This window comes from Cyrtonyx montezumae, unplaced genomic scaffold (genome assembly GCF_038088225.1).
Source record: "Cyrtonyx montezumae isolate F1298 unplaced genomic scaffold, pur_monq_1.0 scaffold_3, whole genome shotgun sequence".
In the NCBI taxonomy this organism is placed as follows: domain Eukaryota; kingdom Metazoa; phylum Chordata; class Aves; order Galliformes; family Odontophoridae; genus Cyrtonyx; species Cyrtonyx montezumae.
Genome location: NW_027072034.1, coordinates 84,071,765 through 84,098,229, shown reverse-complemented (window position 1 = coordinate 84,098,229; position 26,465 = coordinate 84,071,765). Strand labels below are relative to the sequence as shown.

Below are 26,465 nucleotides of genomic sequence, written 5' to 3'. Positions count from 1 at the left end.
ACCAGGTACATCCATGGATAATGTTTCGTGCTATAGATGCAGCCAGTATTCATAAAGGTTTTATAAACCATATTTTTTATTTCAGCTATTCTACAATTCCAGTGAGACAAAGGCAAGAAGGAAGTGATAAATTTACCATCGCTTTTTAGGAGCTGGGCATAGTGCAGCAACATAAAACAGCACAAGAACATATTAAAAACAAAACACTAAAAACGTTCCCGTTTTTCTTAAATAGCCTCCTCACCATAGGAAGCTTCTCTTGTCTTCCAAAATGAGTCCATCTCTGATAACTTGCTTTACAGAGCTGCTTCTCTCTTCCTTCCTCCCTCTTCCCAGAAGGGAACAGTGGTTTTGCTGATCATGTGCTACAACATCTCCTGATAAACTCTGATGGACAACCAGCAGTTAGCTGGCACATCATCATCGCCCTAGGATGAACAATAATCTGCCTCGCTATCTGCACACAGATACATTTTTAAGCAGCCATCACCCCCTCCAGTGCCACTTCCCCTGGAAGTGATGCGCTGTGAGATGGTGACGTTGGCGGAGCATCCTGCCCTGTGCCACTGAGCACTGTGGGAATGGAAACAAGATTGGTAAAGGCAGGATCAGAGGAAGGAAAAATTCTCCACAGGGGCAGGCGATGCCTGATCTCCTCCAGCAGGCAGTCCCAAAAGCCCCACAGTTCTTCAGTCCCTTCTTAGGTTGTTAAAGTTGAACAGTCCACAGTGGTAGCAGAAGTGGGGCCAGGTAATGTATATATATATATATATGAAGGGCATACACATCCTTGCATTTCTTGAGGCCTGTGCAGAATGCAAGAACAAACCTGTGAAGTCGTAAGGCAGTGAGTTGTTTTGAGAACTGCAGGACAGCTCACTGCCTTCACACCTACTATCAGGTACAGCTGTGCAGCCCAAGAAGTGACAACCACAGTCTCACTGGAGCTAAGTCACTGCTGAGAAGTACTGATGCCACCAACAAACCACAAGGAGACAACACATTTGGAAACTGATGTCATGCTGTCATACAGACTTAGAAACAAATCAGGTGAAGCCTAAGTTTTGTGCAGTTGGTGAAATGAACTGTGTATCTTTGATGTAGTGACAGCAAGCTCAGACGATTAACCCACAGAAAATGAGGAACTGCTGAAAGCACTCCCAATGATATGATCAAGAACTGTCACAATTCCAGGCAATCACAAAGGGCAAAAAGAGAAGCTGAAAGGGATGCAAGAAGGACTAGAAGAGTGGTTTAGGATGGAAGGGATCTTAGCAGGTCTCTAGTCTACCCTCTGGCTCAAACCCGGGCCAGCTCTAAAAACTACCAGGCTGTTGAAGGCTTTATTCAGCCACCCTGAAGACTTCTAAGGTGGGAAACTGAACATCTCTCTGGGCAACCTGTTGCGCTCCCTGACCCTTCTCATGGGGAAAACCTCCATCACATATATAGCTAGAACCAATTTAAACCCATTTGCCTCTTGTCTTCTCACAGGTACCACTGTGGAGAGCCTGGCTCTATCTTCCTGGTCACCTTCTTGAAGTGCTGAAAGAAACAGTCCCACAAAACATTTTCATAAACACACCAGGCAAAAACACTGAAAATGAATTGACAATAAGGAAGATGCACACCTAAAAAATATTCTCAACAGGCAACTATTATGGAGTGGAGATAGCCCTACTGAAGGTCTGCCCAGGTCCTAATGGCAACTAACATTTTCTAGTGACTAGCAAATAAATTATGTCAACAAAGCAAGGGTGGGGGCAGGTACAAATGCTTAGAGACAGCACTGCTAAACCAAACAAGGAAATGTATGGAATCCATATTACGAAATTCAGTAGAGACAAGTAGAAGGTACTGTCCTTAGGTTTTAAAAAGGAGAGTGAGCAGAAAGAGTAACTGTCAAGGCAACATGTTGCACGAATCTCAGGCTTAAAATGAAGGACAAACTGAACAGGAATCAACTGTGCCGTGCTGCAAACAGTAAAAGAAAATCTGGTTGCTGTGTATATTAATAACTATGTCATGCAAAGCATGAGACAATGGTATGTTATCCTGCTACATTCTGCCCTATGACCACCTGTAGTGATAAAGTGACTGCAGCTTCAGACACTGTAATGATTCCGAAGGAACAAAATTACAATTTAACACACATGCTTCACTCGGGAAAAAAGAAAAAGAAAAAAAAGGCAAAGACAGACTTGTTCAGTTTTAAGAAGGTCACGAAAAGCAAATTTAGCATATTTTGTATGTTTTTGTAACAAAAATGGTGACAAATTGTTCTTCAATTTCTCTAAGAAAACTTCAGGCTAGGATATTAAGAAAGGCTGAAGATAAGGAGCACTGGAATATTTCCAGCTCTATTGGTTATGTGTATCTTGCTTCAGAACACCACCAGCATCTCCGCTAGCCATCCTAACTGAAAACAGACCTTAAACACATATTAAAATTGAGTTATATGTTTTAACTGACTACTTTTTCCCTACTTTGTCCTTATTTTTTCAAAGCAGAAACAAACATAACGTTTTAAAAGCCACAACAGACATAAAATTGACAACTCAGTAAGAAAAATTCAAACAGAACTTCTCTCCCACTGCTGGCGGCTTTTAAATAAATAGCAACTGTTAACAATAATTTTTCTTGGAAAAATTTTGATTCTTTATCATCGTCCCGGTTCACAAATGGTTTTTTTTTTTCCACTAGTATTAAGCTACCTGCTCTACCTTTTAATCCCTAGGTTTCAAGTTTTAGCATGTTTTTCCACTGTGCTTTGGATGAAAGCCAGGCAGCATAGCTTCTGGTACTTGAAGGGTATCAAATTGCTCACCAACTCTGGAGCTCAGCACTCCTTATGGAAACCAATCCAACAGTGGCAACAAAACAGTGTCCAGAAAGGACTGTTTCAGTATGCATCACCATGCACAGAGTCACAACATCTGAACCTTTTAGAAGGTGCTGGAGTCACTGCAAATAGGCCAACTACCCTGTGCAAGCACAGCCTGTGTCCCTGTCCTAATACCTTACATTGGAACTGCATGCTCATGTGCAAACTTTCCTTCATTCAACAGCAGAAATGATTAATAAAGTTGTTTCCTTCCAAGAAAATCCTGTAAGAACTCTGAGGACCATAATACCGGTGAGCCTCTCTACAGGTGCACACTGCACCCTGTCCAACAGGAAGTCTATCTGGCGTGACACAATTTGGCATAAGCATCCCAAGCGACAGAATATCACCTGTCCTCTTTTCCTTTCTTGTTGGCTCCAACAAATGACTTTTCAGTCAATAGCTCACCAAGGCTGAGTGCCTTACTTACTGGAATTACAGCAAGCACATGAACTAGCACGTTACACATGACTGATACAGACCATCTGCTAACCCGTTACTTAAAGTCACAGCAGAGCTTTTGACTTTAATATTTTGCACATGACTCAGCAACAAACATCTCATGATGCCTTCATCCTGTTCCTCCAGTTTTCAACACATGCAGGCTAAAAGGAGAACAGCAGAGAATTGTAGGTTGATTCCTACGAGCAATTCTTGTTCATCCCATTCTCTTCTGCTGTTTCTAGCATGTTTTTCTTAGGAGCTATGCAATAAGTGATGTATTTTTCCTTTGGTACATAGAGTGGACTTGCTAATTGCAAAGTGAATTGGAAGAGAGATTAATTCAGGTGGTCTTTGACAAACTAATCACCACTTTAAAAATAAAAATAAAAAAAACAAAGCAGTCTCAGAGGTGCAGGAAAAAATGTACAGATGTAGATGATAACCAAAAGCTAACTTAAAGCTGAAAATGTTGTCCAGAATCTGGGCCAAAATGCATGGGCTTTCATTTTGCTACAGGATTTTTTTTAAGAAACCAAAATAACATGCAAAAGAATAAACAAATAGTTTTATACCAGTCGCTGATAAAGTAGTAGGTCACTATTTAAATTACTTAATATATGTTGTGATTTTTTTTAAATGAATATAGCTTTTTCCTAAAAAACCCAAACAGCATTTTTGTACAACAGCTCCCCATCACTCACAGATTTAACTGTTCCATACAAAAGAGAAGTTTAACTACATCAGACCATATGTGAGTTTGAATCTAATATGCCATTTTAATAGGTCCTCCAGAGTCTTAGAATTAAATTGGCAGGCTTCGTATTCATCTGGTACTTATGGCAGCTGCAAAGGATTCTTCTCACTGAACATTTAAAAGACAGGCATGAACATACAGGTTATTTCACCCGACAGCAGGACATCCTTTACTGGCAGTGTCAAGAAAGAAGCTCTACCACTGACCACTTCAGACTAGATCAAATGTCTGCCTCAGGTACAGCCATGCTGGACTTGAAAGTGCCATTCCCATAAAGCTATTAAGAAAGCCTTGGTAACAAGGTGTGCATGCCTGGTCTGCAAATGCCTGGTTAGGAGAGGCAAATACCAGCATCCACGTTCAGGAGGAAGTTCTCGTTTATTCAGTTGGGTTTTTGGAATATCTAAGGTCCTGCAACTGTATTTTAAAACCAAACCAACACATTAATTTTAGCTTCCTTCCAAAGTCACCAAAATAGTGGAAATGTTAGCTGCCTTAGTTTCTTGAGCTGCCTTTTGTTCTTATTTTAACTAATTAAGAGGGGCACCCTAAAACTGATAGTTTGCAGCAGAGGTGGATAAGAGGCTTTACAGCTTCAGACTATGACTTAAGGAAGAAAATAATGATACATCTAGATATCCAGCTTTCTCTGAGGATAAGACTTCAGAAGTCTCAACTCAGAGCTTCTTTGTCACCAAATTAGCTCCAGCTACAAAAGCATCACACAAGTTGGATGGATATGTATACTTACACAGGTGTGTTACTTCATAAACTCACATCGTAACACTGTCAGTTATCGTCCTCAGAGAATAACACTGATACTTTTTTTCTTTAATTTTGCTGCTAATAAATACCAGTACCACACAAGTTGGATGGATATGTATACTTACACAGGTGTGTTACTTCATAAACTCACATCGTAACACTGTCAGTTATCGTCCTCAGAGAATAACACTGATACTTTTTTTCTTTAATTTTGCTGCTAATAAATACCAGTACATTTAAATATTATACATGTAAATAGGTGCATTGGGCATACATGGCATGGTTTTGGTACTGGGAGACCTCTGTGAGCAGAGCCCCACAGCTGCCCTATGTCAGCTAAGAGCCAGCTCCCACTGGTTATCACAGGTGGCTGTAGCCTGAAGGAGGCCACAGCCTGAGGAGAGGCCCATGATGGAGCAAACTGTTCCCTGCAGCCTGTGGGCCACCACATGAAGCAGATCTCCATGCACAGCCATAGAGGAGCCCATGGTGCAGCAGTGGATGTGGCCTGAAGGAGGCTGTGATCCATGGAGAGCCACTGCTGACCTTAGGGAGCTGCCACCTGTGGGGATACATGTGGAACAGCTCCTGGAGGATGGAGCTCAGGGTACAGAGCCATGTTGGAGCAGCACTTCAGAGCTGCAGCCTGTGGGAAGCCCACACAGAATCAGTTCAGGAAGGATAGCAGCCCCTGGGAGGGACTCCACGTAGACCAGGGGCAGACCATGGAGGAATGGCAGAGAAAAAGCATTATGGACCAACTGCAGACTCGTTCCCCTGTTAGCAATGGCAATAAATTACATTAATTTCCCCTGAGCTGCATCTACTTGCCAGTGACAGTAATTGGAGAGTGATCTCTCTATTCTTATTTCAACCTCTGAGCTTCCTTTTCATCATTTTTTCTCCCCCATTATGTTGAAGAGGGAGCATGGTATAGCTGAGCTGCAGTGTGAAAACCACCACAATAGCTCACCGCAAGAATTCACTGTCTAATAAAGTACACAAGACTGTAAACTCATTTGTAGAAAACCACAATATACTGGACGTCTCAAGAAGAAATGGCACTTGCATATTGTGTTAGGTGCATGTTCACAGAAGAAATAAAGCTGCAATTCTACCCTACCATTTCTGATTTCCTGCTGGTTGAGCATCCACTACTCTCTTTTCAAAGCCAGAAAGCTCCAGAACTGTTCTGTTTTGATCTTACATGCCCACAACTGCAGTAACAATGTCTTTGAGCTCCATGTCAGTAAGTTCTTTTCTCTGCTCTGTCTTCCCTCCTAGAATGTATACTTTTTTTTAAAATCTATTAAATAATAATGACTCTGAATACTTCACAATTTTACTATTAAATATGCTTTTTCTTACAGGGCAAGGACCAAAAATTTCTCTTCCCACTCAGAGCAAAGGTTCTTCCTCCTTCCTCACTTACACAGCCCAAGATCCTCTCTATACTTTTGCATCACCTTTTTTTTTTTTTTTTTTAATTTTATTTTAAACAAAACTGTAACTTCTCCACATATTTGCAAATTAATTTTGCCTCATTCACAACAATCTGGGGAACGCAGCAATTTGTTCTGGTTCCATGTGATCATACAGGGACCAAGGGATGTTTTGCCTTAGAGCTACAACTAAATGAGGCGAACAGAGAATTAGAACACAAACAAAACCCCAAACCACATAACCTCGCTCTGCTGGCACCTGCACCAGTCACTTGCTGTGCTACAAAAAGCAGAGCTTTTAACTGGAAGCAGGTACAAAAGCAATCACTTGTTGTTGCTGCAATCCCGAACCAGAAAACTTCCAATTCTCCTTGGGTGCAAGATGAAGAATAGCACTACAGAGTTAGTGGCATCCACTTCTGTATGCTCCAAGGACTAATTCCAGCTATTTCATCACTTAACAGTCCTAACAACCATCCACATTTAATCCATTCATTGTCAGCCTGAAGCACATCACAAAAACATGACAATACAGATCAGAGGTGCGAGAGAAGCATCTCTCCATTTCACAACACAGCATTAAGTACTGCTTATACAGGATCTACATCAGGGTCAACGAAAGCCAGACAAAACGACTGCAGTGGAAGCAAGAAGAAAGTTTCAGCTCTTAGACAAAAGTAGATCAGGGTACTTTATTAAAAACCACACAAGTCTTCTAAAGATGCCAAAACACTCGTTCAAACACAGTCTGATTTAAACCTTTAATAAGGAAATTATATTGCTTTAGATTCCCCCTGTTCAAGATCCAGACACTGGACAAGGGATGAGAAGTTGCCACTGAAAGGGAAGGAAGTGAATCTGAAGCTACAGGAATATTCCAGATTGGCCTCCAAGCCTTTTTGATTGCTTAGTCCAACTGTAACAATTTTTTTCAATAGGCACCAATGTAATTTAGGAACTTTATTACAGGTACTACTAGACTGAAATACAAAGGCTGCTCCAAAAGTAATGTCTCCTATGCAATTATACTGATCCACAATGTCAGAAGTGGATGTTGGTGGTATGGCAGTGCAGGCTGAACCTTCCCACCAACATTCCCTTGCTGTTGCCACGTGACAGACGGCAGCAGAGGGGCAGATTGACAGAACGGCACCTGAAACGAAGTGCACATGAAGCAAAGGCATCAAACTGAATTCTTCCACGTGGAAAAAATGGCACCCAGTGATATTTACTGACGCTTGCTGAACACTTAAGGAGAACAAACAGTGGATATGAGCACAGTGAGGTGGTGCGTGGCGCAGATCAAGAGTGGTGACAGTGACAGTGGGGCACCTCTACTGGTGCAGATCTTGGTAAGCGTGGCATACAGGCTCTTGTTCATTGCTGGCAAAAACATACAGCTAATGGTTGTGACTACACTGAAAACTAGTGTCTTGTAGCTGAGAATGTGCTCTATCAAACAGTGTTATTGCACTCTCTGTACCTGTTGTAGTTTCCTTTGAAATAAATGGGAGGCACTAATTTCCAAGCAACCCACGTAATATGTGCAATAGAAAACATAAGAATTGGAATTGTAATGGTTGAAACAAGAACAAAATGTACACACAAAGTATTCTGATTAACAGTACAAAAAAAAAAATATTTTCCTCACGCATCCCTATGATTTTTTTTGCACATGGCCCTCCTGGAGACTGCTCTAGATGGCCTTCTATCTTATTTCCTCCCCTAAAATGCATTATGTACTCTCTCACATGTAGGTTGAGATACTGCAAAAAACAAACAAACAAACAAAAACCTATGATGGCAGCAAGCCCAACAACTGGTATTCAGATCAGAAAAATGATGGAGAAAATCTTAGGTTCATGGTTCATTAGCATCTATATTCCATGACACCTGAGGAAAACTGGAAGTTGGAGGCCAAAGCACAGAAGAGAATTTACTGGTATAGAAGGAACAGAGCATGATTATGAGTTATGGCAGAAAAAGAGTGAGCTCAATCTTAAGTTTTGGATGTACTAGAAGATGAGAGGAAAAAACAGGAAGCAAAATATTTTGACTGGGAAAAGTGACGATGTTCAACTGCTTTGTATTCTCATTAAGCAACCGAGGAAATATGATCCAGATTAACTAATAATTAAATGATTGCGTAACTGGTGAAGAACAGCATTTTTAGACTAAATCACTGTCTTCTATGAGCCTGAGAGTGCACTTCAAGAGCCTATCTTGGCTCACTTCTATTTCATACTTCCTATTAAAGATTTTGAAAGTATAACAGGATATGCACATGCAATGTTCTAATGAGACAGATTTGGAAGTCTGCAAGTCTTAGAATGCAAAAGTCCTTACAAACTATATTGTCAGAAATCCACAATATGACATTTACTCAAGTCCAAAGCATCACACCTTTTATATTACTCACCCATAACAGCATTTTTCCCTTCCATACTGCCTAAGAAAACTCACTATAAACCTTATAAAAACACCTTTGGATTGGCAGAATAGAGATGAAAATGGTGTCATAACTTAATTCTTCAGACACTGCAATAATGCTGGAACACTTACATGGACCTACACAGACAAGATTAAAGTGAGTGCCTATGCTCAAGACCACGCCACTAGTGATATTCTCTAACAAGAGAACTTCTGAGTAAGATAACAATTCCAAGCTTTAACTGCTATAACCTGAAAAGAAAGTGTATAATAAAAACGTACTGAAGGACTTTACATCACAGCTGACAGTAGTTCTTAAATGAAGAGTCATCACAAGTTGAAAAATCAATGTTTTGACAACAAGAAACTGCATTTCATACCTGCATACAAACACTGGCATTACATTAAAGAAAATCTCTTTATATAGTCTTCAACTAAAAAAAGAATAAAAGAAATCAGCAAATGCATATTTGAAATTTTATCACATATTAAGATACAAGCAGCAATCTGAGAAGACAAGACCTGCTACTTAAAGGAATTCTCAAGCATTTCTGACACTGATATTCCTGTCTTTCCACACAGAGAAGTTTACAGAGTTCTAATGCTCCTTCCCAAATTGATTGTAAACAGACTGACTTTAATTGCAAATCTCTCAGCTCTCACAGGGAGTTTCAAACAGAAGCCCTCTCATGTTAATTCCTTTTGTTTTCTGTCCCCTTAAGTACATACTCACACTTGATACCATAAACACTTTGTACTTTATATTTAACTAGAGAACAAAGATGAAGTTTTACAACAGTGCTGAAGATTAGCAGAGGCTCATTGGTATTTCTAAGGCATGACTTCTATTTGTATGGGATCTAGATGCTCCAAGTCACACAAATTTGCAACTCGGAAAAAAAAAAAAACTTATTAAGAAAAATTCTGCTTGTAAAGCTGTTAGTCTAACCAGAGAAATCAAGCAAGTCTGAAGAGAAGGTGATTATATTTTCCTTTCAGAGAGAAGGTGGAAAATCTAAGTAATAAATCATGAAGCCAAGAAAATATATGGTAAAAGGGGGATCTCTGGAGCTCATGGCTGGTGTACCAACCTACAAGCTTCTACTGTGGTATATATATGACAAAGTCACCCCAAAAACCATTTAGGGGGATCCCCTAAATTCCCAGTTGTATACTGATGTGAACGCAGGCCTGGTTTAGGATCAGCCCACATCTTCTCTGGTTCCACAACCAAAGTCATTTGCACTGGTGACAGTCTAACCTAGGGACAGTCTTGTCAACACAAGAACACTGGAACAACCAAACATATTACAGATTAATACAATTAGGATTTCATTTTGGTGGCTAATATTAAACTGCTGTGGAACAGAGTAGCTTTCATCCCTTGAAAGCAGCAAGTTCCTATCTGCTTTACATGTTACTGCCTTGAGCTGCAGGCAGATTCAGATGAACCACTAAGTCACTTACCTACAGCAAGACCTACAGCTAATGAGAAGGATGGGGTGCTGCTGAACACTCCTTTGCAGACACGTTCCTCTGTGGTCATCTGCTGTTTAGCTACCACACTGCATAACAGGCTTCCTCAAATTAAATACTTTAAAGCTCCCAAAAGAATCAAGCCAAACAGAAACAGCTCCAACTCTTCCAAACATTTTATCTTACCTATAGCATCAAATATAGCACGTGAACATTGCTCCCTTTCTCTTCTCCTTTTTATTTTAGCTTCACTATTTTTAAGATTTCAGATTAGTATTTATTTACACACATACCATGCAATTTAAATAGAACTGTTGCTGACTTCTCATATAAATTGATGTAATCCATTCCCAACAAGAAATGTCATTTATTACTAAAGACAGTGTTCACAAAGCAGGGAGAACCATTCAGACAGCCATCTCTCCATTTCAGCGGTGAAGCATCACAAATCACCTAAGCCATTGTCTTTTATGGTCAGGCTATAACCTTGTCCTCAACTCACAGCAATAGCGTGTGTGCTGCTTCTTAGGCCTGAGGGCTGACAAGCAAACACCTTCTGAATCAGTTTCACCAGCTGAGTGCAATTATTATGGAAATGAAAAAGTAGATCTCTCTTCTGAATATAATTCACTGCATTTGGGAGAAGTTGCTAACTATTCCTTTACAATTTAAAACATGGTATTCAAATAAACATGTATTCCCATAAACACAGACACGAAAGTTCATACTCAGTCTTGCAGAAAAGTAGTTAACTTCATGCCAATAGGAGTGCATTCAGAGGCTTTTTCCTCAGTCTGAACTCAGCAAGCTGGGTCACACACATTCAGACCAACAGCAAAGGTAATACAGGAAAAATGCTCTGACTTAGCTCCACATGCAAGCACATTTAGCTACATTTAATTCCTCAGGAACAAATATAAAACCATAGAGCAGCTTCGGGGGACTGCAAAGAGGGAAAAATTCTTCCATTACGTGATTTCAGATCGCCTTTATTAAAGCTATTTTGTATTACTGAGCTTTTCTCCCGATCTGCCAAGACAGCTGCCCATTTCCTTCCTCATCCGAGATTTCCTTTAATCACTGAAGACAGGATGCTGCGCTCTGACGAAATGCCTTTCCTGGCCATCCCTGGTGGAGGAAATTAAAAGACTTGCCAACCCTTTTGAAATGCAAATCTTCACCAAATAGGTTTCATGCCTCTTGTTCCCGTTGCCTCTCCCTGAAGAGCACGTTCAGTGGAACGCTGAACAGAGGACGGTTTGCTTATCTTCTGAAATGAATATTGTCTCGCACTTACCACCCCCTAATCTCTATCGTTTTTTCCTTTCCTCCTTCCCAAATCTCACATTTTTTCAAGCAGAAGAGCATCTGCTAACCTTCAGGTGACAATAAAGCTTGAACCTCCGGTATTAATTCTCTTATCTGCACAGCCAATGTGACTACATGGAATTTTCCCCCTCAAATATTAACTATTTCTGTCAACTGCTAAGACCTCAACAGTAAGCATCCAGACCAAATGCTTGTTTTTACATCACTAACAGAACTCTTAGCCTAGGAAAACCATTTAATTAAAAAAAAAAAAAAAAAAAGTAAGCAGTGAATGCACTGCAGTTGGCCACTCTTTGGAAAATCCCATTTCCAGTCCCAAAACATTACCAAAAGTAGAAGGAACCAGCAACTTCCCATAAAAAATGTAATTTAGTATTGCTTATAAATTGAGGTTGCTGTTAGTAACCTCAACACCACAGTTAAGAATCAAGGCTAATCAAACTGGGAGACAAACACTGCTTATTCTTGCAAATGAAAAGAAGCAGATTTTGTGAGCTGGCAGGACCCACGAAGATTGCAACTGGAAGAAATGTATGTTTGGCATGTATGGAGATGACACTACTGACAGTTATGAGGTATTTCATCAGTACACCGGCCACAGTGTCACCTGGCATGCTACTGCAAGAAACTTTGGCCTCACAATCCTCAGCTGCTTTGATGGGCTCAGAGAAGCTATATTATCACTGGCAACCCCACAGCACAAGTGATGAGATCACTATAGAAACCCCATGTTTTTCACTCATTCATACAACTGATATTTCATGGTAAGCTGGAAATGAGTCTGAACTGACACGATAACGAAAAGAACTGATTGAATGGTGCCAGAGGGGATGTCATTAATTTTTCAGAGAGTGTAACAGATTAGTGGAAAAGGGCATTTTCCAAGCTCACAGATCAAGGTTCAAATGCTCATCCTCATGCACAGAACAGAGCGGTAACAGGGACCAACTCTGCCCCTTCTTTTAACCCATGACAAATAAAAAAAAGAACATGCCTTTGAAGTACAAAAAGTGAATAATACTTCCCTCCCCCCCAAAAAAAAACAAACACCCAAACATCTCCCTCCCAAAACCAACAAGACTATCTAAAAGCACTTCACCAGACTGACAGAAGGACTCTCCTCCCCCCCCAATCCCAAGGGGGAGGAATTTCTTCTGCAGCACAACCACTTTTCCTTCTGTCACTCTCCATTTCAGACACTGAAATAAAAGATCAAAGAGACTATCACTTCACTATACATACTGAAAGATAAATTCTCCTGAAGAGTCATTTTCCTTTAACAAGAATCAACTGAACTTGAAGCAAAATGCAAGTCGTTACATATTTCGGTCACAGAGTAGCTACTTTTCATTAAAAAAGTAGAGATTATAAGGCTCTTTTCATGACTCCAGACTGAAAACAAGTTATTTAAACTCCTATAACTATGGAACCAGCTTCAGGAAATCACTCTATGCAGCTTTCATTTGTCTTCTAACATTTGTGTGCAGCTTAGTAAGGACTTTGTCAGGTCAGAAATGCTCAGGAGACACCTAGCCCATTCTCCTTATTAAAAGTTATGGGAGTCATCTCCCCTTTTCCTTGCCCATATTAGATTACTTCACATTTACCATGTTTTCCCCATTTCTACCCAATCATACTTCTTTTTTCTGACAGCCACTTCACAGGTTTGTGCAACTGAGTACCATCAACTGGAATAGGCTGCTCAGGGGAGATGGAGACACTGACCCTGGAGACAGAACCATGCGGGTGCGGCACTGGCATGGCTTAATGGACATGGTGGGGCTGGGATGATGGTTGAACTAAGTGATCCCAGGGGTCTTTTCCAAACTTAAGGACTGTCTGTATTACTGTAAAACAATATTAACCTGAATGTTTTAATTTTTTTTTTTAAAGAAAGCACTTTGGAACCACTTGACAATATCTAGATGAGCTCTATCACTTATTCTTCTCAGTGTGCTAGTAGAAGCATTGTCCCACAGGTAACAGGATTCTAGATGTGCTCCTGATCTGACTTAGAAGCAGAAGCCCGTGACTAAAAGGATGACACTTTGCAGATGGTATTACTGAGCATGCAGTTTCAAAAGAACAGCAAGATAGCAGAGTAAAAGATAGGAAAAGTGCAGTCCAGCTTTCAGGATACCACTGCAAACGTTCTTGCAATGTTCACAGATCTAGAGATCTTACTGTTACCTATTTCAATTTGCAAAGCCAAAATAAAAGTTTAAGTGATAACTCTTACTCGAAGGACAAACACTGCCTGTGCTTCTAATAATAACATGTCCTTTGCAGACAAAAATTCTATCAATACTGTAAGTAAACTGCATTTATCAGATAAATTAAAAAAATAAAAGTAGAAGCACACCAAACAGAGAACCATCTGGAGTACAGAGAAGGGACCAGCCAGCACTTCACAGGCAATAGTGCAGGGTTTTAGACTTTGCCTCAAAAAAGGCCCTTACAATCCTGCAGTCCCTAACATTACTGTCACCTATTTCTCTTATCAAGTTGAATAATTCATGGTTAGACAAAAAGGTACCTTCAGAAAGAGTGTCCTGCTTGAACTCATTCCCTTCAGGTTACAGAGAGAACCTACACATTCCTTTTAAGGCTTTCTGAGGAGTACTCTTACTTTCGTAAAAACATGCATTAATTTAAATGTTTTTCTCAGTTTTTCCTTTCCTGTAGCTCCAGGCCTTATCACACTGGAGCAGAGCAAAGCTGACAGGAGTATTCTTGCAGCATTTGCCAGAAATTTGAATAGGAACAGTGAAACTAAGCACAGTACAGATAGTTTCCTTCTGCTGGAGCGTGCCAAAAGCTTTGTGTGGCAGGGCAGACAAACAAAAGGTGCCTGTAAAGTCAAGAAAAATCACACTGATGGGTTTACAAACAGTTGGAAAACTAACAACAAAGACAATGAAAAAAAATTCACAGAATTGAAAGTTGTTTGAAATGGAATTGTTCTGCATCCTTTCTTTTTCAGGGAAAGTTTCTGGTCTGCCAAGTCACACACAGACTTTTTAAGTCCTGCTTTTGGCTGGTAAGGCTGTCAACTGTTGTAGTAGGAGTATCATATAGCACACAGACAGCAGTATATGGTAGACAAAGCTATCTAGAATGCCTATTTTCTGAAAAAATCATTCAGCATAAAGGATAAGAATCAACAGCAAAAAGAACAAACTGGATCGAATGTATAGCATGAATACATAGAATAAACAGCTCAATGTGATTTTTTTCTAATGGCTGAAAGGGTGAGAAATCAAAGACATGTACCAGAGATGGACAGGAGAGCTCCAGAAGAAAAGGCAAGGCAAAGAAAAACAAGTAGAAGGGAAAGCATAAGAAAAACAACAACAAAATAGATTAGACAGGCTCGGAAATCATTTGAATTGGAAGAGGAAGATTTAAGGAACTTGCCCAAGTAAGCAAAAATTCAGAACAATAAGAGAAAGCAGCTGTGTTCTAATAGCTTGCTGAAGATGAAGTGAGGAGCTGAGTGTCCAGAAAAAAAGGCTCCAGAAGTCCATACACAAGATCAAGGCAAAAATAAAAGACTGGCCAAATTTCCAATCTTAATAACAAGGCCCAAATCATGTGAAAGCTCAGCTGAATAAATGATGCCTGAATCTAAGATGCCTTGTGACAGGTACAGAAAACCAGCATCTGAACATATTTGTGTAATTCGTAACAGGAACACACATAACGACTGATGGTAAAAGGAGTGAAAAATGAAATTCAAGGTGTTGTTTCCCCCTCTAGAAAACTGATACTATCACCTTTAACTACTCTTCCCAAAATACATTTCAAAACAGCAAACATAAGAAGTCTCACAAACAGCATGCTACTATTACAGTGCATCTCCAGGAGCTGTCTGATTTTAATACCTATTCATCAAACCAGGACCAAACCATGAGAGGGCGAGCTGGATTTAAGTAGTTAGCTGCTGCAATTCCCAGTAACAGGACTCTAGTAATTACAACCACAATTAAGAACATCCCAACAGCAGCATTGTCCTTATTCAAATTACCCACTTACCTTCTATCCTCTTATTTCCATTACTATATTCACATCTTACCTAACCAAACATTATGGTGAAGACACAACATATGGATGCACGTAAGAGAACTCCAAGTACATTTACTGTTAACATTCAGAATAAGAAAAGTGAAAGAAAACAAGCCTGCATAAAAATTAGATTGCAAACATAAAATAACTTCTATGTTCTCTTCTATTTAGCTTTTATTTTCTTTCTAAAATCAGATTTACTAGCTACTGTGGTAGATATGCTGATACAGTTTGGTATTTAGAACACATAAGGAAATCCTGGGCTCAATACTAGTCAGTGTATTGCACTGCAGGATCTGGTTTCTCTCAATCTTCCTCCTTAGCTCCACTCTCCCAATTGCAGTTGTTAGTCAAATCATTTCTTTCAAATTGACCTTGAGTTTTACAGGCAAATCCAACAGTAGTCTAGATTTACAAATATGATTACAGTTTGAGAACAGGATACATCAGAGACCTTCTCCAACCAGACCCACTTAATCATGCTACAGAACACATACTCACGAAAATTATTTCCATTTTTATGATATTCAACAAATTAACCAACTTAAGCTAGGATGTATAGAGAAAAGAAGACAGCTCCCTCTACTGGGTGAGACAACGCAACTCTTGGATCTACCTCACCCTACACAGAACATACTAGCACATATTTAAACCTCTGAGATTTACATTTATTTTTTTAAGCCAATTAATTGCTTAGACTGTTCTTGAATTCTAGGAATTATAAATTTCTTTAAGTTTCTGCTTTTAAAACCACAGGAAACAGAAATCTTCTCAAAGGTCTGTGAAAGAGCCAGATGATGTAATAGCCCATCTAGAGGCAAAACACTTGAAAAAACAGTGTCCCTTTACGTCAGTGTTCTTTGAAAGCCCAGCTCAGGAAACAAACAGTTCAGCACTATTATTCACAGTATGTACTTAACACCTGACTTTTCTTACTGTTATTCAATCAAACCTTTTTTTGTACAGCTCTGCCTCAGGAGACAGTCCTTGCCTTGTTTAAGGGAATGGCTGCAGCTTTCTGCCTGCATGAGGCTTCATCACAACGGCAATGGCAGACAATTGCTAGCATGTGTGCAGAACAAAGCGATGAAAGATCAGACAGCAGACGACAGCACAAAGGTAAGGCATCGATCAGTTTTCAAGTGTTTATAACAAGATCTCTTTGGAAGACTACAGTCTTTCTCCTTTCTCAGCCAACTCATCTGAATCAAGGCTCAAAGACAGACTTTATTTATATAGCATTCCTGTTTTTCTTCCTGTAGTTCTCAAAAAATTGAAAGTAGATAAGAACTGTCACCCCTGCGTAGCAAATCAGACTGCAGCAATTCCTATCAAAAGCACTGTCAGGTCAATAGGCAGAATGCAAACCTGAAACCTAACAAATCTAAGTTCTTTCAACATGCTTTCTGTTGCAATTAGCTGAGTGAAACAAGCATGATCTTGCATGCACAAAAAGACTCTCTTCTTAAAACTTATTTTGCATTGCTTATATCATTTGACTGAGAAAGTTAAAAATTCTCAAAGCTTTTGAGTTCCAAGAAAGCAAAGGAAAAGACAAAAAAAAAAAAAAGACAGCAAGAAGTTCTTGAATAAGATAAGTCATCAACATGACAATACACTCCCGCATTCCCTTGTCACTATCATTTAGTTTCTCTTGGCAAACACCTTTTCCAACCTTCAAACAACAGTAATCATAACCTGTATTGAAAAAAATAAACACCTCAGTTTTAATCCAAAATTGTGCACAGACGGAGTAAAACAGATGTGAAGCAAGAAGGCCTGTAGCCTACATGAAACAGACACTGGATGAAGCTGGGAGGCTGACACAGATGCTGCAGTAATGACTTTGTGATTCTGATAGAATGACTGCAAGCACAGACAGATGCTGGAAACCTTCTTACCATCTCTGATAAGGAAGGGGAAAAGTGAGAGCCTCTTCTAATCCTATTTTCATTCTATAACAATTGTTTAGTTTGCATTTGGTTTTTAACCAGAGAAGAAGAAAGAAGCAGATGGAAAGTCAAGAAATATAAACTTTCTCCAGTTCTGCATGACAAGGACGCTGAAAAAGCAGATAACACAAGATGCCTTTTAACAGCAAATTGCCATTACATTTAGCTTGGTCTAGACTAGCATAGGGGATGCCTTCCATGCTCTGCCTGCTCCACAGACCTTTTTGGCCCTGCATCTTGATTCACAATATATTATCAACACAGCTGCAGTCCAGGAGTAGCTCAGGTGAACTGTGACTGAAATACACAGGGCTTCCAGCTGCCCTTCAGCTCTTGTGCTGCCAGGAGTTTCAGTGAGTGGGAGAGGTGAATGCACAGCACAGATAAGGGCCAAAGACATCCTTGAAAAAGGATGGCTATTCACCAAACAATAAAACCTGATCCCCCTACATGTCTTGTACACGTCTCCGGGAGCGACCTATGAGTCTCAGTTCTTTTCTGATATGGAATTCCAGAGGACAGGGAACGCATGTGGACAACACAAACCACTGTTAGAAATCAGCCATTTTCACTTTAAAATAACATACACAGACAAGAATTCAAAAGGAAAGATTAAAGAAACTAGTTCAGAGGGTGGAAGCCTGACCTCTGCTCCCTGCCTTCACCTCAGAATAATCCCAGATTAGAGATGCAAAATAGTATCTCGTCAGGCACAGGTGTTCTTCCCTCCCTGGCACAGATTCAGACTCAAAGCATTTGGACTGTGCTTGTAGATAGTGACACCTTGCAATGACTGATTTTATATGCATGAGACAGATACACATCTCCACCGAGACACAGACTTGAAAAAAAAAAGTTGTTTATTCCCAACCACAGACAAGTCTAATTAATTCCTTTTAACTTTTGTGAGAATGCTTTACACTAGGGAAACTAGGTCATGCAGTATAATGAAATGGATAGAAGAAAATTAAACAGTGATAGTTTACTCCTTGCATGCCCATATCTACGTTATAAATTTTCTGCATACAAAACTCAGCAATTTGTATGCCCTCTCTGCAAATGAGAAGTCATACAGTTTAACAGCAAGATCAAAAAGCCACCAGAAAGGACAGGCCGCCTTATTCATTCTTGAATTTGATTGGGATGAGACCTCCATTTCTCCACTTCTTGTCATTCGAGCATATCTACATACAAACATTTTACCAAAATTGCTATTTGTCTGTGCAGATAATGTAAGAACTACCCTATTCATTACCAAAACTACCAGAGGGGAAGCAAAGCATGACTGTTTAGATCACGGCAATAATGCACAGTATTCTTGTACTGTATTCTGTACATTTATCTCTGCAGAAACATTGTGCTCCTACATCCCACCAGGCTTGAGAGAAGACTCTCTTTAACACCCAGCTCTTACAAATGAGAAAGCCAGAGCACTGCTACTCATACTCTTACCTGCCCTGGGGTCAAACAGCTGTTTGGCCTCCAAGTCTGTGAAAGTACTGAAGCAAATGGGGCATTTAAAAGAGGCACGATTGGTGGAGTCTCTCTCGTCTGTCTCGATCCTCCTCCTCATGTGGTCCAGCTTGTACTTCACCACGTTCACCAGCAGGCGGTAGTTGATGAAGTAGTAGTTATGACGGGTGGTTTTACCATCTGCAGCTGTCTCTACCCTCATTCTGCATTTGATGAACTTGTCACCTTTGAGGGTGTTGAGGACAGACCGCAACTGCTTCCTATCAAATTTAAGGAGCTCTAACATATCCTCCTCCTTCACACAGGGGTTTCGGATGAGAATGTCCAGAGCCAAAGCGTGTTCAATGCCATAAAAACCACGCACGACATACTTGGCAAGGCGCTTGAGAGCTGCAGGGACCTCAGTGAGGACGTCTGGGTCAGTCATAGCAGGTTCAGATCTTGAACTTCATGTATACTGCAACAAAAAAAGGATGCTTAACTTGTAAAGTCAGAAGACCATTTTTCACGCATCTTTCCCATAGTTAGGAAAAGGACATGGCATTTTCCCTCCTTAGATGTTAATAACGTCAATGCAACAGTCACAGAATTAGGAAGTGGTACCTCAAATTCATAACAAAATGGTGGAAAGCAAAAGCACACAAATTGCTACCATAACATTCAGCCAATTGCAGTCCTACTCAGAGCTGGAAGAAGAAAGCTATCTTGAATCTGAGCTCCAGCAGACAGCTTCCTGAACGATGAATGCATTTATCTTGGTAGGAGCAGAAAAAGCCTACAGCAAGACAGGTCTTAAGACAGCCCACAAGAACAGAACATTCTTATGGCCCTAATGGATGTTACTTCAACACCTGTGCGTGCTTCTGCTTCTCAGGCACCAATGGACAGAGACTCTACATGAGGACAGATTGCTAAGTACAGACTGGCTTGCATTCAAGCAGAAGCTCCCAGCTGCACAATCAGAAGAGACAGGCTCTTTTCTTTACTCACTGATAAATAGATCTTAGTCAACCGTCTGCAGCATGAAACCTATCAAAACTATTATCAATTACTACATTACAGGTCACTTGAGCCTTGGTCATAGCTGAAAAAATAGGCTCTACCAAAGGACTGATCCTTCATTTAAAGCATCTGTAACTCAAAAGGAATCATTCACAAGAGCAGGTCATTCAAAGAATTCCTCATATTGCCCCCTCTGCCACAGATACAATCCAGAACCAAATCCCAGCATGCAACAAAAAGCAGCGATCCTTCTGAAGTAATCGGTTTTGTCCAGTGGATGTAAAAGGGAAGTATCTTGCCATATGGCACAGGGCAAAGGTTTACTATCATTTCAAAAGGATTTTTTTTGTGCTTTCTCATCACTATTTCAAGCCTATACATCTCTAGGTAATAAAAGAATTCCCCTCCACTCAGTGCACATATATATGGAAGGTTCAAGGTAAGCATGATTATTATACATGCTTTGGAAACACTCAGACGTTTGCAATTCCAGTTAACATCAAATAAACCTTTGACTGGTCCATTTCAATAAGAATCTTTATGTTGCTTTAGTGTATGAATATCTATTTCTTAAGCAAAAGGCTTCCCCAACTCGAAAAAAAAAAAAAATAAAAGCAAAAAACCCATCACATCTTCAGCTGTTTGTTCTTCATTGCTAAGTAATTTTTATCTGTGAGCTAATGTCAAAAATAGTTAAATTCTGCCGATCTCAGTTAGAGATTGTTAGATTTTTCCCACTCTGAACACGTACCTCCCCAGCACTCAAGTCTTAAATAGAGAAAAGTGGGAAAAGACAGCAGAAGGAAGGATCTGGATGGGTGTCTTGTTGTTTTTTTTTCATCCTTATCATAAAACTCATAATATCCTTCTTGACAAACAGCATTTTTACAGTACTTTTCTGTACTCCCCACACTAAGACACCCCCTAAAATCATCAAACTCTATATGTTTACCCTTCAGCTGATGACTCACTTCCATCAGGTAAGACTACTCAAAAATTTGTTATCTCTTAGCACAGTAACCCACTTGGATTTTATCTTTCATAGGAAAAATGCTTCCCCCTCAAAAACCTTAAGCACCATTACTCACTGAAGCTTTACTTCTCTTTAACCCTCCTCTGCAGCTGAGGTTCATTCCTCTAAAGGGTTACAGCCAGCACAACTATGCAGCAATTCAGCCTTCCACTGCGGATTGTTGGTTTTGTCTCTTGAATAAAAAAAAAAAAAAGACATTTTTTATTCCTTTCTTTTAAAACACTCCACTGCCTCAGCTATCTCTTTCTCTGACTTAAGGCCAGATATTATTCACAGTGCTCAAATTGAAAGAAACTGAACAAAATCTGTTGTGTATTTGTTGGCAGGCAGAAGTGCTTATGGAAAACAGAGCTTGGATGTCCAGCTCCAACTTCCCTTCAAGGAAATTTAATTGTTTATCCCAGCATGAATTAGCCATGAAGCAAGTATTTCTCAAGTCAGCCTTCTTCTGCACACTTCATGCATAATGATGACAATCTCACAAAGGTCATTTTTAACACAGCTTTGCATTAAACAGGGTAAAGATAAAAGTGTTAGCAATAAAGGATGGCCCAGTGTGAGATTGCACTGAAAACTTTTCCATATAAAAGCCAGACTCCATGTGAATACAGTCACAGGACATTGCTCCTGAAAATCTGTTTCATTCTGTCAGTAATTTCAATCATTTTACAATCACTTAGAGTTAACCTTGGTTTTGATTGAATCCATCAGCAACAGACAGACACCATAAAACTGTGTGAATGCAGAATCTAGCCAGAAGCTTTATTTATTCAAGCTGAATAACTTCACTTACTGAGTTTAGGCACACTGTAACACTAATAAGTTTAAGTCATAGCTGGCATCCCATAAGTAATTTAAAAAGAGAAACTCTGAAGTCCAGATATTTCTAAGTATTGACCCCAGAAACAAACAAACAAAAACATGTCTATGAACTCTGATTCTAAGCAAGCACATCTGACTGTGGATATGCCACCTGAGAGCTGATGGAAAGCATTTTCTCTGCACCAATCTCATTGATTAGACAGCTGTAAAATTCTGCAGACATTTTTCAAACAGGTTTAAGGTACATTTTCCTGAATTATGCCTTATAAGCTTATATTCAGAACTACAAAGCACTAATAAAAAAATCTTTGTCTGAGAGTATGTACTTCTGGCTACTGCTGAGAACCATGGGTGAGACTTAATGAATTTTCTTAGTATCATGTACTAGAATTTAAACCTCTCCATCAAGCAGGGACAGGAGTTATCATACAATTATTTCTTCTCCTTTACTGGAGATTCTGGTCACATCCAAATCCTCTTTATCCTCAGAATGACTACTGTCAGCTTTAAGGAAAAAAAAAAAAAGAAAGAACAAAAGCAAAAAACATCTTAGTCTAGGCCAGAATCCAGCATGGTTTCTCTAGGAGAAGCTGACATCTCGCCACCCTACTACAAATAGTCCCAGGCTGCAGCACAGCCCCTACTCCTTGCTGTCTTTCATTAGCCAAGACAGGATCCTTCTCACAAATGGTAATCCAACACCACAAAAATATCATTTTAAAATTCAAAGGCAAAGGATTTTATCACTGTGTTCTTAAGCAGTGATTTTACCTTCCATCAAACTTGAATTAATTACATGGACAAAGAAATAGGATAACATCTCTTAACAAGGTTTTAATGGACGTGCATCTGTTCCATAATAACATCTGTAACGTCCTTAATGTATGAACATCAAGGGACACTATCTGGGGAAAAAAGAAAAACAACAACCAAGATAAAGCTCTAAGCAACATGCACCTACAGAGACAATAACAAAGCACACTAGACAGGACAATGTTCTGGAACACCCAGTTTCTAAATCTAAAAATGGACTTGATTGAAAGACCACTGTTAGGGAAATGATCTACGTGGAATTACATGAATACAGTATTGGGGGTATATGAAGAATATCAATGTGACTGCAATAGGACAGTAACACCATAGACACACTGTTTTTTGGAAAATCTACTGGAAATAAAGGAGTACTAAGGTGTATGGTTACACAATATAATAAAATCTGTTGGATAAAGAAAATCAGAGAACAACAGATTGCAAAACAGAAATCATACATAAGGTTGAATGAAGTGCCAAGACATAGGTCTTAAGCATACTTAGAATGTCAGAAAATTTCAGTTTCGGGTTTTAATATTTTTTATTTTGTCCAGAATATTAATTTTGGAAAATTAGGCACTGGCCTATTATTTGAGTACTTAATTCAGGTAATTCACCGTTATTTTTCCCTGTTCACTTCTTGTCTTTCTTCTAAGTTTTATGGAGTTCTTCACCTTCAAATGTGGCTAAGCATGACAGGCTTTTGAGAAGATGACAGGGTTGAGCCAACAGGAATGATTCTGAACCTTCTGGAGTACAAAGAAGGGAGACAAAATGGGAATGGAAGAACTTGCCATCAAGACTTTAAATGTGGTTTCTAAGGGATTCACTAAGGGATCCACTAAGGGATGTGGTTTCATGATGGGACTTGGTCGGTCAGGGTAATGGGTGTGACATCTTTTACAACCAGAATGATATTATGATTTGAAAAATGGCACAAGATCACAATCTGTGCAGCATATCCCTATTATCTAGAACTGCCTTTATACCACATCATTTGCAAAAACAAAATCTTTCAACATTTCACCAAAAGTCTACTGAATTCCTTTCCCTGTAAACTGCAGGAACACTGCCTGTATCCTGACATGAAACCATTTGCTTTCTTTGCAAGACCTATCTGTCCTGAAGCATTGCAGCAAAAAATTAAAAATAAAATATAATAAAGTCTTTTTTCTCTAAAATAAGTTCATAAGTTCATAAGGTTGGAAAGGACCTATAAGATCATCTAGTCCAACCATCCTCCTATCACTATCTCTACCCAACTACTAAATTAAATTAAATAAGGAATGCTATCTTTTTGGCACTCCTTAAACAAAACCCAAGTAGCTGTGTGTATCTTTTTTTTTTCCTTAAAGCTTACATCTTTTAATTAAAAAATACGCTTTCGCGCAAAGAAAGACTTTAAAGCCCAGCTGAAAAAAAGACATTTCCACCTAATCTTCTCAGCAAAATTAGATGGAACTTCACCTAAGGCAACAAAGTCTGCCTGTGCATGCAGAAGTTTGAGAACTACATTCTGAACTGCACTCATAACATTCACGACTTCAGCTCACCTAACAACAGAAAGATCTCAATGCATTTAAGGACTACCTATGCACATGTATATATATAAACATATACTCAGAAGTACTTCAAATGCATAGTAGCATTAACAAACCATTTAAAATTGTAGATGTAGAAAAAAAGTGCCTTATTTACTGAAGGTAAAACTTAGTGGCTAGAATGGTGAAGATACAGCTTCCTGTTACAGCTTATATTAAATTGTTCCCTCATACAGAAAGAAGTCCTCCTCCTTCCTTTGCTGCCTGAAGTTAAAATCCAACTCCCATCTTGTGCTGAGTTCAGGAATTAGCTATTTATGTAGTGAGGTGAATCAAGTTGATAAAAAGTAAAAAAACAAAACCAAAAAATAAGAAATAAAAAAAAAGACTCTGTAGCATTTAGGTGCAGAGCAGTTCTCAAACCAAATCATTTAAATTACCAGACCCAGAGCATATGCCAAGCAAATGGAAAACAGTCTAACTAGGGATGTGGAAGAGTGAACCTTCTGCAGGTGGTGGCAAAAAGATGCTCTAACTAGGGACATAATTAGCTTATACAACTTAGACTGTTCCTTAAGCGTGTACTAGCAGACGCACATCCATTATTTTTGAGATTTCTCAGCATTTGTCCACATTACCAAGTGACAATGCTTTTTTATTATTATTTCAAGGAAAAAAAAAGCTTTTCTCAAAATTATCAAGCCTAAGAAGTCATGATTACACTTGAGTAAAATGGGGTTAACCCAGTGTTGCTGGTTAAACTTTGGGCTGGTCAGAAGCAGTAATTCTCTTTCATATACTAGGTTGAAAAGACCTGGTACACCATGCTTCTCACTACAACAGATTATGTAAATGATACATCTGAGTTCCAGGTATTCAGAAAAGTAGTAACAAAGTACATCAAGACATTAGCCTCAGAAAAGTTTATCAGGGCGTAGTAAGTATATGTAAGCAACAGTAAGAAGTAAAAATACTCAATAATTACAAGATATCATATTAGTTTCATTTCATGTAGCTTTTTGCTTTGAAGAACTTCCTCAAGAGTCTTGCACGAAAATGAACTGGAAGTAGTATCTTAAAAGGGAGCGGTAGGTAAAACTCCCTTCATTCCTTATTGCTGCCTTCTCCCAAGCACATGGCCATGCCCTCCCCATCTCAGCTCTGTCACTCATGGTACTTTTCTGTGCCTTAATTTAACTCACTAAAGGCAGAAAAAGGTCTTCTTTCAACTCAATTTGAATTTCAACAGATTTTTTTTCAGTTCAATCAATTGAATCTGCTCATGAAAATCTCTGATTAGCAACAGAGCAAAAAGTGAGAGGATGTCAGCGCAGGACAGAGATCAGATATTCAACTTTTTGTGGCTGAAAGATACTAAATCACCTATACTTCATTAAATTCCACCCTAATGGGGCACTGCTGAACACTCTCTTCATAACGTTGACCTTCCTTCTTTATTGTAAGCCAACTGTGATGATAGAGGATTGACAGCTGAAGCCATTTAACAGCCCACCACGAGATGAGACTCTCATCAGCTCCTCTGGGAAGCACCAACCTCATGTAATAAGAGGAAAACTACTGCATACAGAGAAAATATTCTGCGAATCAGCAGGAGAGCACAGGCTCATGCGCTGGTGAAAGCCCTCACAAGAGGGAGGTTAAGCACGTGCTTTTTGGTAGCAGCAGAAAATTGCCTACTCAAGGCATCAGTCTCACGTAGCTGCAACATGGATCTGTTACCCCAGCTCCACCTGAGGATCCGGGCCGGCCTCCTCCAACGCAGCGACAGAGCCCAGCTCAGGAGAGCGTCCCTTACGCCACGTGCACGGCACCTATGCACTACCGGCTGTTACAAACGGTGCTTTCAACACCAGGTTCTGCGAGGTGTCTGGGATGAGAGACTCGAGGGACTCGGCAGTGTGACTAAAGGAGGGAAAAAAAAATGAAAAAAAAAAAAAGAATAGGAATAAAAACCACCAGAGAACAAGGAGCAAGGCGAGTGCTGGTTCGGAGCCCAGGCCGAAGCAGGGCAGCGGGGCACCCGCTCAGGGTGCGGGCAGCGCGGCTCCCGTGGGCGCTCCAGACTATCCAGGCGGGGCCCCGACCACCCGGGCCCGGCTCCCGGCGCGCACCGCGGCAGGCCCCGCGTGAGGCCTGCCCGGGCCGGCACTGACCTGCCGCCGCTGCCAGCTCTCCCTCCCTCTCCGGGCGGTGCTTCCGGCCGCTGCGCCGCCTGCGTAAGC

General features: G+C 39.9%; 1 protein-coding gene across 1 annotated transcript in view; it reads right to left on the bottom strand.

Moving 5' to 3' along the window:
- GTF2E1 (general transcription factor IIE subunit 1) overlaps positions 1–26,444 on the bottom strand; it is a 47,126-nt gene extending 20,682 nt beyond the window's left edge. The window contains exons 1-2 of the mRNA XM_065742108.1: positions 26,397–26,444; positions 18,994–19,471 (exon numbers count right to left, since the gene is read on the bottom strand). Of these exons, the coding sequence (XP_065598180.1) occupies positions 18,994–19,441 (448 nt within the window). The 5' untranslated portion in view covers positions 19,442–19,471; positions 26,397–26,444. The remainder of the gene's footprint in view (positions 1–18,993; positions 19,472–26,396) is intronic.
- Between the last annotated feature and the right edge of the window lie 21 nt (positions 26,445–26,465).